The 14,622-nt window shown below is 40.3% G+C and overlaps 1 protein-coding gene across 3 annotated transcripts in view; it reads right to left on the reverse strand.

The window, feature by feature from the left end:
- Positions 1-14,622, reverse strand: part of tacc1 (transforming, acidic coiled-coil containing protein 1) — an 83,322-nt gene that overhangs the window by 35,287 nt on the left and 33,413 nt on the right. Inside the window, exon 1 of one of the 3 annotated variants that reach the window (XM_062044309.1) lies at positions 5,238-5,578. The exons of 1 other annotated variant lie outside the window; for it this stretch is intronic. In XM_062044309.1, coding sequence (XP_061900293.1) covers positions 5,238-5,392 — 155 coding nt within the window. In that variant the 5' untranslated portion in view covers positions 5,393-5,578. Of the gene's footprint in view, positions 1-5,237; positions 5,579-14,622 lie in introns of those variants that run through there. One more of the 3 variants, XM_062044318.1, reaches the window with a different exon arrangement.

Genomic DNA, 14,622 nt, shown 5'->3' on the forward strand with positions numbered 1-14,622 from the left:
GCCACATTGAATGATGTGGCGGACCACATTGAATAATGTGTTGGGCCACATTAAATAACGTGATGGGCCACATTAAATGATGTGGCAGACCACTTTGAATAATGTGCTGGGCCACATTAAATAACGTAATAAGCCCAATTAAAATGATGTGGCAGATCACATTGAATAATGTGCTGGGCCACTTTAAATAACATAAAGGGCTACATTGAATGATGTGGTGGACCACATTGAATAATGTGCTGGGCCACTTTAAATAACGTAATAAGCCCAATTAAAATGATGTGGCGGACCACATTGAATAATGTGCTGGGCCACATTAAATAATGTGATGGGCCACATTGAATGATGTGGCGGACCACGTTGAAAAATGTGCTGGGCCACTTTAAATAACATAATGGGCTACATTGAATGATGTGGCGGACCACATTGGATAATGTGCTGGGCCACTTTAAATAACGTGATGGGCTACATTGAATGATGTGGCAGACCACATTGAATAATGTGCTGGGCCACATTAAATAACGTGATGGGCTACATTGAATTACGTGGCAGACCACATTGAATAATGTGCTGGGCCACCTTAAATAACGTGATGGGCTACATTGAATTACGTGGCAGACCACATTGAATAATGTGCTGGGCCACTTTAAATAACATAATGGGCTACATTGAATTACGTGGCAGACCACATTGAATAATGTGCTGGGCCACCTTAAATAACGTGATGGGCTACATTGAATGATGTGGCGGACCACATTGAATAATGTGCTGGGCCACATTAAATAACATGATGGGCCACATTGAATGACGTGGCGGACCACATTGAAAAATGTGCCGGGCCACTTTAAATAACGTGATGGGCTACATTGAATGATGTGGCGGACCACATTGAATAATGTGCTGGGCCACTTTAAATAACGTGATGGGCTACATTGAATTACGTGGCAGACCACATTGAATAATGTGCTGGGCCACTTTAAATAACATAATGGGCTACATTGAATTACGTGGCAGACCACATTGAATAATGTGCTGGGCCACCTTAAATAACGTGATGGGCTACATTGAATTACGTGGCAGACAACATTGAATAATGTGCTGGGTCACATTAAATAACGTGATGGGCTACATTGAATGATGTGGCGGACCACATTGAATAATGTGATGGGCTACATTAAATGATGTGGCAGACCACATTGAATAATGTGCTGGGCCAATTTAAATAACGTGATGGGCTACATTGAATGATGTGGCAGACCACATTGAATAATGTGCTGGGCCACATTAAATAACGTGATGGGCTACATTGAATTACGTGGCAGACAACATTGAATAATGTGCTGGGCCAATTTAAATAACGTGATGGGCTACATTGAATGATGTGGCGGACCACATTGAATAATGTGCTGGGCCACATTAAATAACGTGATGGGCTACATTGAATGATGTGGCGGACCACATTGAATAATGTGTTGGGCCACATTAAATAACGTGATGGGCCACTTTAAATGATGTGGCAGACCACATTGAATAATGCGCTGGGCCATGTTTAAATAACTTAATGGGCCACATTGAATGATGTGGCGGACCACATTGAATAATGTGTTGGGCCACATTAAATAACTGGATGGGCTACATTAAATGATGTGACAGACCACTTTGAATAATGTGCTGGGCCACATTAAATAACGTAATAAGCCCAATTAAAATGATGTGGCAGATCACATTGAATAATGTGCTGGGCCACTTCAAATAACATAAAGGGCTACATTGAATGATGTGGCGGACCACATTGAATAATGTGCTGGGCCAAATTAAATAACTTAATGGGCTACATTGAATGATGTTTGACACAGGTGGGTGAGACAGTTGTGTTGCGTTTGAGTGCTGCTGGGATAAATGTGAGCGGCAAAATGTGAGTGAAGGGTGAAGAGGTGTGCAGACAGGAAGTGAAGACAGAAAGAGGAAACAACAACAACCTCCTCTCTTCCTGTCACACTAACCACACTCAACACCATTCTAGTACACACTTTTCACGTTTTACTCCCAAGTAGTGACTGTTAGTTTTACTCCAAGTAGTGACTGTTAGTTTTACTCCAAGTTGTGACTGTAAGTTTTACTCCAAGTAGTGATGTAAGTTTTACTCCAAGTAGTGATGTAAGTCCATCAACATTTAACACAAAGTGTGAGAGCTGCTGATGTGTTTCTACTGAGAAAACAGGAAGTTGTGTTTCCACCACACATTTGTTTTCACTACATGATCTAAATACACACTTTTACACTGCATGGGGCTAAACATCACACGTAAAGTAACGATATGTGTACATATTTATATATTATATCAAACAGTGAATATGATTGGATACTAGGAGTATGTGAAAGTTGGACTTCTACATTGTTTACTTCTGTGACAACCTCCTTAAAGTTGTGTAGTCAATCAGAAATACCAAGCAGCTAAAATGCACCAAACATGGAATTGGAAATGGAAGTGTGGAGAGAGATTTGGTTTTTTCCCATCATGCTTTGTAATGGATTCAAATGGGGGTCATTTTGAATTATGCACAGTGCTTGGACATTTGTCAAACATCCACAAAACTTATGTTGTGTGTGACTGTGTGTGTTGTGTTGTGTGTAACTGTGCGTGTTGTGTTGTGTGTGACCGTGCATGTTGTGTTGTGTGTGACCGTGTGTGTTGTGTGATCATGTGTGTTGTGTGATGTGCGATGTGTGATTGTGTGTGTTGTGTTGTGTGTGATCGTGTTTGTTGTGTTGTGTGTGACCGTGTTTATTGTGTTGTTTGTGATCGTGTTTGTTGTGTTGTGTGTGATCGTGTTTGTTGTGTTGTGTGTGGTTGTGTGTGTTGTGTTGTGTGTGATCGTGTTTGTTGTGTTGTGTGTGTTGTGTTGTGTTGTGTGTGATCGTGTTTGTTGTGTTGTGTATGGTCGTGTGTGTTGTGTTGTGTTGTGTGTGATCATGTTTGTTGTGTTGTGTGTGACCGTGGTGTTGTGTTGTGTGTGACCGCGTTTTATGAAAAGAGTCGTAATTTTACTCGACAAAAGTCACATTTTTATAAGAAAACTAAAAAAAATGTTGGCAATATTATAATAATAATCTGAATTTTACTAAAAAAACATTGTGGCGACATTATGATAAAAGTCATAATTTTATATGACAAATGTCACCATTGTCAAGTAATAATTTTACATAAAAAAGTCATAATTTTACATAAAAAAGTAATCATTTGACGAGAAAATATTGCAATACTACAGAAACTGAAAGATTATGAGAAATTGTTCCCAATTTTATAAGAAAAAAGTCGACACATTGTGAGAAAAAGACTGCTCCTAGTTAAAAAAAATTGTTTTTGAATTTTTTGTTTGTAATTGGTTTTTAACCTTCATTATTTACTTCAAGTTATCACAGTATGTCTCTATATATATATATTTTTTTTTAAAAAATATTTTTATTATTAATTTAGGCCAAAGGGGGCGCATTTCAATTTCTTACACACACTTGTTATTTCATATGTTGACCAGAGGGGGTGCACTTCAAATTTTAACACACACTTGTTATTTCATATGTTGACCAGAGGGGTGCACTTCAAATTTTAACACACACTTGTTATTTCATATGTTGACCAGAGGGGTGCACTTCAAATTTTAACACACATTTGTTATTTTGTATGTTGACCAGAGGGGTGCACTTCAAATTTTAACACACACTTGTTATTTCATATGTTGACCAGACGGGTGCACTTCAAATTTTAACACACACTTGTTATTTCATATGTTGACCAGAGGGGGAGCACTTTTAAAAGCGACACACAGTCAATGTGAAAAATCCCTCCTTTTTGGGACCACCCTCATTTTGACCAGCAGGGGTGCAAATGAGACATTGTCTATTAGATGCAATGTTATTGATTTATGTCATCACTTGTTCACACCTCCTCATATGGAATGTCTCAAGAAGGGCAGAAATACAAGAACACACACACACACACGCTTTCATACTTTCTTCTATTTGTTACCTTCTTGAGACCTCCGATAAATGCCGACCTCTAGTATTATAATAAAAGACGTCATTTTACTCAACGCAAGTTGTTGTTTTACAAGAACAGCTCAACATTTGTGCAATATTATGATAAAAGTTGGAATTTTACTCAATAACAGTCGCAATTTTACAAGAAAAGCTTAACATTTTGGCAAGTTTATGAAAAGAGTCGTAACTTTACTCGACAAAAGTCACAATTTCATGAGAAAACTTAAACATGTTGGCAATATTATAATAATAATCTGAATTTTACTCAAAAAATGTCACTATTTTACAAGAACAACACAAAAATTGGCAATATTGTGATAAAGGTCAGAATTTTATATGACAAATGTCACCGTTTTGCATTAAAAAATTATAATTTTACATAAAAAAGTAATAATTTTACGAGAAAATATTGCGATATTACAGAAACAGGAAGAATGTGAGAAATTGTTCCCAATTTTACAAGAAAAAAGTCGAAAAGACGGCTATTAGTAAACATTTTTATATTTGGTTTGTAATTGTTTTTTCATCTTCATTATTTACTTCAAGTTATTACAGTATGTCTCTATAAACATTTTTTTTTTTTTAATTAATTTTGGTTAAAGGGGGCGCATTTCAATTTCTTACACACACTTGTTATTTCATATGTTGGCCAGAGGGGGAGCACTTCAAAATTTTAACACACACTTGTTATTTCATATGTTGACCAGTGGGGAGCACTTCAAATTTTAACACACACTTGTTATTTCATATGCTGGCCAGAGGGGGAGCACTTCAAATTTTTAACACACGCTTGTTATTTCATATGTTGACCAGAGGGGGAGCGCTTCAAAATTTTAACACACACTTGTTATGTCATATGTTGACCAGAGGGGAAGCGCTTCAAAATTTTAACACGCACTTGTTATTTCATACGTTGACCAGAGGGGGAGCACTTCAAATTTTTTACGTTATTTCATACGTTGACCAGAGGGGGAGCACTTCAAATGATGCAATGTTATTGGGACCATGATTTATGTCATCACTTGTTCACACCTCCCCATATGGAAGATACTTTTCCTTCTTCATGTCTCAAGAAGGGTACACAAGAACACACACAAACACACACACGCACACACACACACACACACGTACAAACACACACACACGTACACACACACACACACGTCAACACACACTCCTCACTCCAAAATCCTTCTTGCCTGCAGCCTTGCGATCGCTCCTCCTCATCATCCTCCTCCTCCTCCTCTTCCCTAGGCACCTTCTCGCTCCCTTCCTCTCCTTCCTCTCCTTCCTCTCCTCCTCGCACGGCGGTCCAGGTCCATTTGGCCCAGGACACGGGTGACAACCAGGACATCGCTCCTCTCAAAGATGGCCGAAGAACCCTTTTTTTGGCTTGTGGTTCCTCCGCGAAGTCCTCCCGAGTGTTCTCACGTCATGCATGAGGAACCAGGTCTTGTCCACTAATGGAAGTCTTCAGACCTCCTTGGCGGCGTGTGTCCACCACCCACACCCTCTGATCAGCTGCCTCTCCAAGAACTGATCTCTCTCTCCTCCTCCCAAGCCCTCCAGCCTCCAGCAGGCGTTCCCACCGACACTCCGCCAGGTGGGGGTGGCAGCAGAGAAAGGGTGTAGCTTCTCACCAGCGAGCTCCTTGTGTTCCCCCCTGTGGTGGCAGAATGGTATGGACCGTGTTCCTCTCCGAAGCAGGAGGAGGAGGGGCTCCTCATTTGTGGCCCAGAGAGAGGCTAGGAATGCGGGGCCGTACCTAAAGGCCGATGGACCCCCCCCCCCCCCCCCAGGCTATTGCACAGTTTTAACTAACTGACAGGCTGGTGGAACCGGTTCTATTGGATCGTCTCAAGAACTCCACCTGACTTCCAGAAGTCAGAGAGAGACATCAGCACGTAACGTTGGTGATGTTGTTGGGACACAATCAGCTAGAAAAAGCCATGAAATAACAACATCCTGTACAGCCTGACTCAAAAATAATACGGAAAGATGATTACTTGTCATTCAAAAATAGCTTGTGTTGTGCATAAGTATTTATTTCATGTTGTAACACACTTTCTCTGCAGGCCAAATACTTTCCAACGTACCAAGTGGAGGGGATCTACAAACCCCGTTTCCATATGAGTTGTTGTGTTAGATTTGCAAATTCTTTTCAACCCATATTCAGTTGAATGCACTACAAAGACAACATATTTGATGTTCAAACTCATAAACTTTTTTTTTTTTTTTTTGCAAATAATAATTAACTTAGAATTTCATGGCTGCAACACGTGCCAAAGTAGTTGGGAAAGGGCATGTTCACCACTGTGTTACATGGCCTTTCCTTTTAACAACACTCAGTAAAGGTTTGGGAACTGAGGAGACACATTTTTGAAGCTTCTCAGGTGGAATTCTTTCCCATTCTTGCTTGATGTACAGCTTAAGTTGTTCAACAGTTGTGCTATTTTAGGCTTCAGAATGCGCCACACATTTTCAATGGGAGACAGGTCTGGACTACAGGCAGGCCAGTCTAGTACCCGCACTCTTTTACTATGAAGCCACGTTGATGTAACACGTGGCTTGGCATTGTCTTGCTGAAATAAGCAGGGGCGTCCATGGTAACGTTGCTTGGATGGCAACATATGTTGCTCCAAAAGCTGTATGTACCTTTCAGCATTAATGGTGCCTTCACAGATGTGTAAGTTACCCATGTCTTGGGCACTAATACACCCCCATACCATCACACATGCTGGCTTTTACACTTTGCGCCTATAACAATCCGGATGGTTCTTTTCCTCTTTGGTCCGGAGGACACGACGTCCACAGTTTCCAAAAACAATTTGAAATGTGGACTCCTCAGACCACAGAACACTTTTCCACTTTGTATCAGTCCATCTTAGATGAGCTCGGGCCCAGCGAAGCCGACGGCGTTTCTGGGTGTTGTTGATAAACGGTTTTCGCCTTGCATAGGAGAGTTTTAACTTGCACTTACAGATGTAGCGACCAACTGTAGTTACTGACAGTGGGTTTCTGAAGTGTTCCTGAGCCCATGTGGTGATATCCTTTACACACTGATGTCGCTTGTTGATGCAGTACAGCCTGAGGGATGGAAGGTCACGGGCTTAGCTGCTTACGTGCAGTGATTTCTCCAGATTCTCTGAACCCTTTGATGATATTACGGAGTGTAGATGGTGAAATCCCTAAATTCCTTGCAATAGCTGGTTGAGAAAGGTTTTTCTTAAACTGTTCAACAATTTGCTCACGCATTTGTTGACAAAGTGATGACCGTCACCCCATCCTTGTTTGTGAATGACTGAGCATTTCATGGAATCTACTTTTATACCCAATCATGGCACCCACCTGTTCCCAATTAGCCTGCACACCTGTGGGATGTTCCAAATAAGTGTTTGATGAGCATTCCTCAACTTTATCAGTATTTATTGCCACCTTTCCCAACTTCTTTGTCACGTGTTGCTGGCATCAAATTCTAGAGTTAATGATTATTTGCACAAAAAAAAGGTTTATCAGTTTGAACATCAAATATGTTGTCTTTGTAGCATATTCAACTGAATATGGGTTGAAAATAATTTGCAAATCATTGTATTCCGTTTATATTTACATCTAACACAATTCCCCAACTCATATGGAAACGGGGTTTGTACCTCATTCATATGTATCATTTATATTTATTATTTATGAAAGAGAGGTTAACAAGTTAAATGTGTTTAATGATAATTTAACATATAGATTCCTTTCTTTCATGAAGACAAGAATATAAGTTGGTATGATTGTGATGACTTGCATGTATAGGAATCAGACAGTAGTGATGACAACGTCCACATTTTCAAATGGAGGAGAAAAAAAGTCCTCCTTTCTGTCCAATACCACATGAAAGTGCTTGCTTTTTGGAGGCGAGCTTGTCTCAAGTGGAGAAGTTCAAGTACCTCAGAGTCTGGTTGACAGTGAGGGAAGAGCGGATGGCGTATCGGACCAAAAGGACAACATCACGGGTACAAGCGGCCAAAATGGTTTTCTACCCCGGGTGGCGGAGCTCTCTCTTAGAGAGAGGGTGTCATTGGGGAGGAGCTCAGAGTAAAGCCATTGCTCTTCTACATGGAGAGGAGCCAGATGATGTGGTTCAACATCTGGTCAGGATGGCCCCAGAACGCCTCCCCGGGGAGGTATTTAGGGCACGTCCAACAAATAGGTGGCCACGGGGAAGACCCAGGACACGTTGAGGGGGACTATGTCTCCCAGCTGGCCTGGTAACGCCTCGGGATCCCCCCCAGGACGAGCTAGACAATGTATCTGGGGAGAGGAAAAGCTGGGCTTCTCTGCTTAGGCTGCTGCCCCCGCGACCCACACCTCAGATAAGCAGAAGAAGATGGATGGATTGTTTAAAAATGTTTAAAATGGTTTCAAATTGCAAAACATCCCTTATGGATTATTGTATGTTTTACTACAAAATCAATGAACTGGTTTTACAAATGTACACAGTTAAGAATCTTGAAATGTTGGAAGTTGACATCTATCCATCCATCCATCTTCTTCCGCTTATCCGAGGTCGGGTCGCGGGGGCAGCAGCCTAAGCAGAGAAGCCCAGACTTCCCTCTCCCCAGCCACTTCGTCCAGCTCCTCCCGGGTGATCCCGAGGCGTTCCCAGGCCAGCTGGGAGACATAGTCTTCCCAACATGTCCTGGGTCTTCCCCATGGCCTCCTACCGGTCGGACGTGCCCTAAACACCTCCCTAGGGAGGCGTTCGGGTGGCATCCTGACCAGATGCCCGAACCACCTCATCTGGCTCCTCTCCATGTGGAGGAGCAGCGGCTTTACTTTGAGCTCCCCCCGGATGACAGATCTTCTCACCCTATCTCTAAGGGAGAGCCCCACCACCCGGTGGAGGAAGCCCATTTCGGCCGCTTGTACCCGTGTTATTGTCCTTTCGGTTATAACCCAAGGCTCATGACCATAGGTGAGGATGGGAACGTAGATCTTGTACCCGTGATCTTGTCCTTTCGGTTATAACCCAAGGCTCATGACTATAGGTGAGGATGGGAACGTAGATCTTGTACCCGTGATCTTGTCCTTTCGGTCATAACCCAAGGCTCATGACCATAGGTGAGGATGGGAACGTAGATCTTGTACCCGTGATCTTGTCCTTTCGGTTATAACCCAAGGCTCATGACCATAGGTGAGGATGGGAACGTAGATCTTGTACCCGTGATCTTGTCCTTTCGGTCATAACCCAAGGCTCATGACCATAGGTGAGGATGGGAACGTAGATCTTGTACCCGTAATCTTGTCCTTTCGGTTATAACCCAAGGCTCATGACCATAGGTGAGGATGGGAACGTAGATCTTGTACCTGTGATCTTGTCCTTTCGGTCATAACCCAAAGATCATGACCATAGGTGAGGATGGGAACGTAGATCTTGTACCCGTGATCTTGTCCTTTCGGTCATAACCCAAGGCTCATGACCATAGGTGAGGATGGGAACGTAGATCTTGTACCCGTGATCTTGTCCTTTCGGTTATAACCCAAGGCTCATGACCATAGGTGAGGATGGGAACGTAGATCTTGTACCTGTGATCTTGTCCTTTCGGTCATAACCCAAAGATCATGACCATAGGTGAGGATGGGAACGTAGATCTTGTACCCGTGATCTTGTCCTTTCGGTCATAACCCAAGGCTCATGACCATAGGTGAGGATGGGAACGTAGATCTTGTACCCGTGATCTTGTCCTTTCGGTCATAACCCAAGGCTCATGACCATAGGTGAGGATGGGAACGTAGATCTTGTACCCGTAATCTTGTCCTTTCGGTCATAACCCAAGGCTCATGACCATAGGTGAGGATGGGAACGTAGATCGACCGGTAAATTGAGAGCTTTGCCTTCCGGCTCAGCTCCTTCTTCACCACAATGGATCGATACAGCGTCTGCATTACTGAAGACGCCGCACCAATCCCCCTATCGACCTCACGATCCACTCTTCCCTCACTCGTGAACAAGACTCTCAGGTACTTGAACTCCTCCACTTGGGGCAGGGTCTCCTCCCCAACCCGAAAAGGGTGAAGTTGACATCTGAAATATTACATCAGTACTAGAGATGTCGGCCGATAAATGCTTTAAAATGTAATATCGGAAATTGTCGGTATCGTTTTTTTTATTATCGGTATCGTTTTTTAAATTTTTTTTAAATTTATTAAATCAACATAAAAAACACAAGATACACTTACAATTAGTGCACCAACCCAAAAAACCTCCCTCCCCCATTAACACTCATTCACACAAAAGGGTTGTTTCTCTCTGTTATTAATATTCTGCTTCCTACATTATATATCAATATATATCAATACAGTCTGCAAGGGATACAGTCCGTAAGCACACATGATTGTGCGTGCTACTGGTCCACTAATAGTACTAACCTTTAGAGGCCTACTGAAAGCCACTACTACCGACCACGCAGTCTGATAGTTTATATATCAATGATGAAATCTTAACATTGCAACACATGCCAATACGGCCGGGTTAACTTATAAAGTGCAATTTTAAATTTCCCGCGAAACTTCCGGTTGAAAACGTCTATGTATGATGACGTTTGCACGTGACGTCAATCGTTGAAACGGAAGTATTCGGACACCATTGTATCCAATACAAAAAGCATTGTTTTCATCTCAAAATTCCACAGTTTTCTGGACATCTGTGTTGGTGAATCTTTTGCAGTTTGTTTAATGAACAATGGAGACTGCAAAGAAGAAAGCTGTAGGTGGGATCAGTGTATTAGCGGCTGGCTGCAGCAACACAACCAGGAGGACTTTGACTTGGATAGCAGACGCGCTATTCGATGCTAGCCGCCGACCGCATCGATGATCGGGTGAAGTCCTTCGTCACTCCGTCGATCGCTGGAACGCAGGTGAGCACGGGTGTTGATGAGCAGATGAGGGCTGGCTGGCGTAGGTGGATAGCTAATGTTTTTAGCATAGCTCTGTGAGGTCCCGTAGCTAAGTTAGCTTCAATGGCGTCGTTAGCGACAGCATTGTTAAGCTTCGCCAGGCTGGAAATTATTAACCGTGTAGTTACATGTCCATGGTTTAATACTATTGTTGATTTTCTGTCTATCCTTCCAGTCAGGGGTTTATTTCTTTTGTTTCTATCTGCAGTTAAGCCCGATGCCATCACGCTAGCTCCGTAGCTAAAGTGCTTCGCCGATGTATTGTCGTGGAGATAAAAGTCACTGTGAATGTCCATTTCGCGTTCTCGACTCTCATTTTCAAGAGGATATAGTATCCCAGGTGGTTTAAAATACAAATCCGTGATCCACAATAGAAAAAGGAGAAAGTGTGGATTCCAATGAGCCAGCTTGTACCTAAGTTACGGTCAGAGCGAAAAAAGATACGTCCTGCACTGCACTCTAGTCCTTCACTCTCACTTTCCTCATCCACGAATCTTTCATCCTGGCTCAAATTAATGGGGTAATCGTCGCTTTCTTGGTCCGAATCGCTCTCGCTGCTGGTGTAAACAATAGGGAAATGTGTGTAGCACTCCAGCTTGTGACGTCACGCTACTTCCGGTACAGGCAAGGCTTTTTTTTTTTATCAGCGACCAAAAGTTGCGAACTTTATCGTCGATGTTCTCTACTAAATCCTTTCAGCAAAAATATGGCAATATCGCAAAATGATCAAGTATGACACATAGAATGGATCTGCTATCCCAGTTTGAATAAAAAAAAATCATTTCAGTAGGCCTTTAACAGTTAATTTGACTCATTTTCATTCATTACTAGTTTCTATGTAACTGTTTTTATATCGTTTTACTTTCTTTTTTATTCAAGAAAATGTTTTTAGTTTGTTTATCTTATTTTATTTTATTTTTTTAATTTAAAAAAGGACCTTATCTTCACCATACCTGGTTGTCCAAATTAGGCATAATAATGTGTTAATTCCACGACTGTATATATCGGTATCGGTTGATATCGGTAATTAAGGGTTTGGTCAATATCAGAATATCGGATATCGGCAAAAAGCCATTATCGGACATCCCTAATCAGTACCTCTGTAAATGTACCGTTGTTAAGTCTTCTTTAGCCAAATGAACCATCACAGTTTGATCCCTCATGTCCCTACACCCCCGTACAGTTCTGTCCAGTCACTAAGCCCAATGTTTATTGCAGCTCGGATTTGAAAATCCTCTCAAAAACTACATCGGTTGATATGATAATGGTGATGACTAACATTCACTGCATCTGCCACCTGTTACGATCAGTACTTTTACAGATGTGCCACTTCAAAAAGCAATAGAAAGTATAATAATACATTTGTAGACAGCCACGTCTCAGCTGCTTACACACAATTTTCCATGACTGAGACACACGTGGCTCCTCTTAGAGGCCCCCGCACTAAAAGGGTGGAGTTTGTCGTTGTTTGCTCTCCGGGACTGCAGATGTCTGCTTTTTGGTTTCAGGGTGTTTATCTGAAGACTGTGTTGTAATAAGAAAATACACTGACTGGAAAATGAGGATCAAATGGTACTGTATTATTTTTGTGCTGAGGAAGTCATAACAGAGGAGGAGACCTTCCCGTCCTGTTTTTTCTTCTCTAAAAATGGCATGGATAAACATTAGAAGGTGGCATAAAGGCGGCCGTGTGCGTGCATCGATGGGGTCTCTGGATAAAAGACCACCCGATCCTTCAAAAGCTGGAGCCAGCCGAGCTTTGTCGAGAAGTCTGGAGCTGTGTACAGAGGCTCGTGTTTCAAATACCGTACTGTGATGTGGGAGGAACTGGGAAAATATGATTTTGGTCAAAACAATCACATAAGCCAGAAGCAACAACAATTTCAGCTCCTCTCGATTGTTACGTTTCCCCTCGGTAGACAAAACAAAAAGTAACGGAGGACAGAACGTCAAATGTTGTTAGCCTGAGTATGTAATAACTCCACATATGCAAATGTGTATAAGGCACCATATACAAACTACTTCTCTTTTAGAGGAGAATAGCAGAGCCACGTCACTCTTTCCTGCGGAACTAAAACAATGCAGACAAGCAATAGTTTCTTGGAAAAGAAGTCTACTGACCACTTGGGAAATGACGCCAGAAAAAAAGGGATATAAAATGAGACAGTTACAGTTAATAAAAAAAAGCACTTTTGTATGCTATGTGAATAGTATACATACAGTCTATTATACAGCATTATTCACATGTGAATAACATAAATACAGTCTATTATACAGCATTATTCACATGTGAATAATATAAATACAGTCTATTATACAGCATTATTCACATGTGAATAATATAAATACAGTCTATTATACAGCATTATTCACATGTGAATAACATAAATACAGTCTATTATACAGCATTATTCACATGTGAATAATATAAATACAGTCTATTATACAGCATTATTCACATGTGAATAATATAAATACAGTCAATTATACAGCATTATTCACATGTGAATAATATAAATACAGTCTATTACACAGCATTATTCACATGTGAATAATATAAATACAGTCTATTATACAGCATTATTCACATGTGAATAATATAAATACAGTTTATTATACGGCATTATTCACATGTGAATAATATAAATACAGTCTACTATACAGCATTATTCACATGTGAATAATATAAATACAGTTTATTATACGGCATTATTCACATGTGAATAATATAAATACAGTCTACTATACAGCATTATTCACATGTGAATAATATACATACAGTCTATTATACAGCATTATTCACATGTGAATAATATAAATACAGTTTATTATACGGCATTATTCACATGTGAATAATATAAATACAGTCTACTATACAGCATTATTCACATGTGAATAATATACATACAGTCTATTATACAGCATTATTCACATGTGAATAATATAAATACAGTCTATTATACAGCATTATTCACATGTGAATAATATAAATACAGTCTATTATACAGCATTATTCACATGTGAATAATATAAATACAGTTTATTATACGGCATTATTCACATGTGAATAATATAAATACAGTCTACTATACAGCATTATTCACATGTGAATAATATACATACAGTCTATTGTACAGCATTATTCACATGTGAATAACATAAATACAGTCTATTATACAGCATTATTCACATGTGAATAATATAAATACAGTCTATTGTACAGCATTATTCACATGTGAATAACATAAATACAGTCTATTATGCAGCATTATTCACATGTGAATAATATAAATACAGTCTATTATACAGCATTATTCACATGTGAATAATAAAAATGCAGTCTATTATACAGCATTATTCACATGTGAATAATATAAATACAGTCTATTATACAGCCTTATTCACATGTGAATAATATAAATACAGACTATTATACAGCATTATTCACATGTGAATAATATAAATACGGTCTATTATACAGCATTATTCACATGTGAATAATATAAATACAGTCTATTATACAGCATTATTCACATGTGAATAGTATATATACAGTCTATTATACAGCATTATTCACATGTGAATAATATAAATACAGTCTATTATACATTCAAGTACAGTCAAAAAGGAACATAGGTATTAT

Source organism: Entelurus aequoreus, linkage group LG01, assembly GCF_033978785.1.
Source record: "Entelurus aequoreus isolate RoL-2023_Sb linkage group LG01, RoL_Eaeq_v1.1, whole genome shotgun sequence".
Lineage (NCBI taxonomy): Eukaryota > Metazoa > Chordata > Actinopteri > Syngnathiformes > Syngnathidae > Entelurus > Entelurus aequoreus.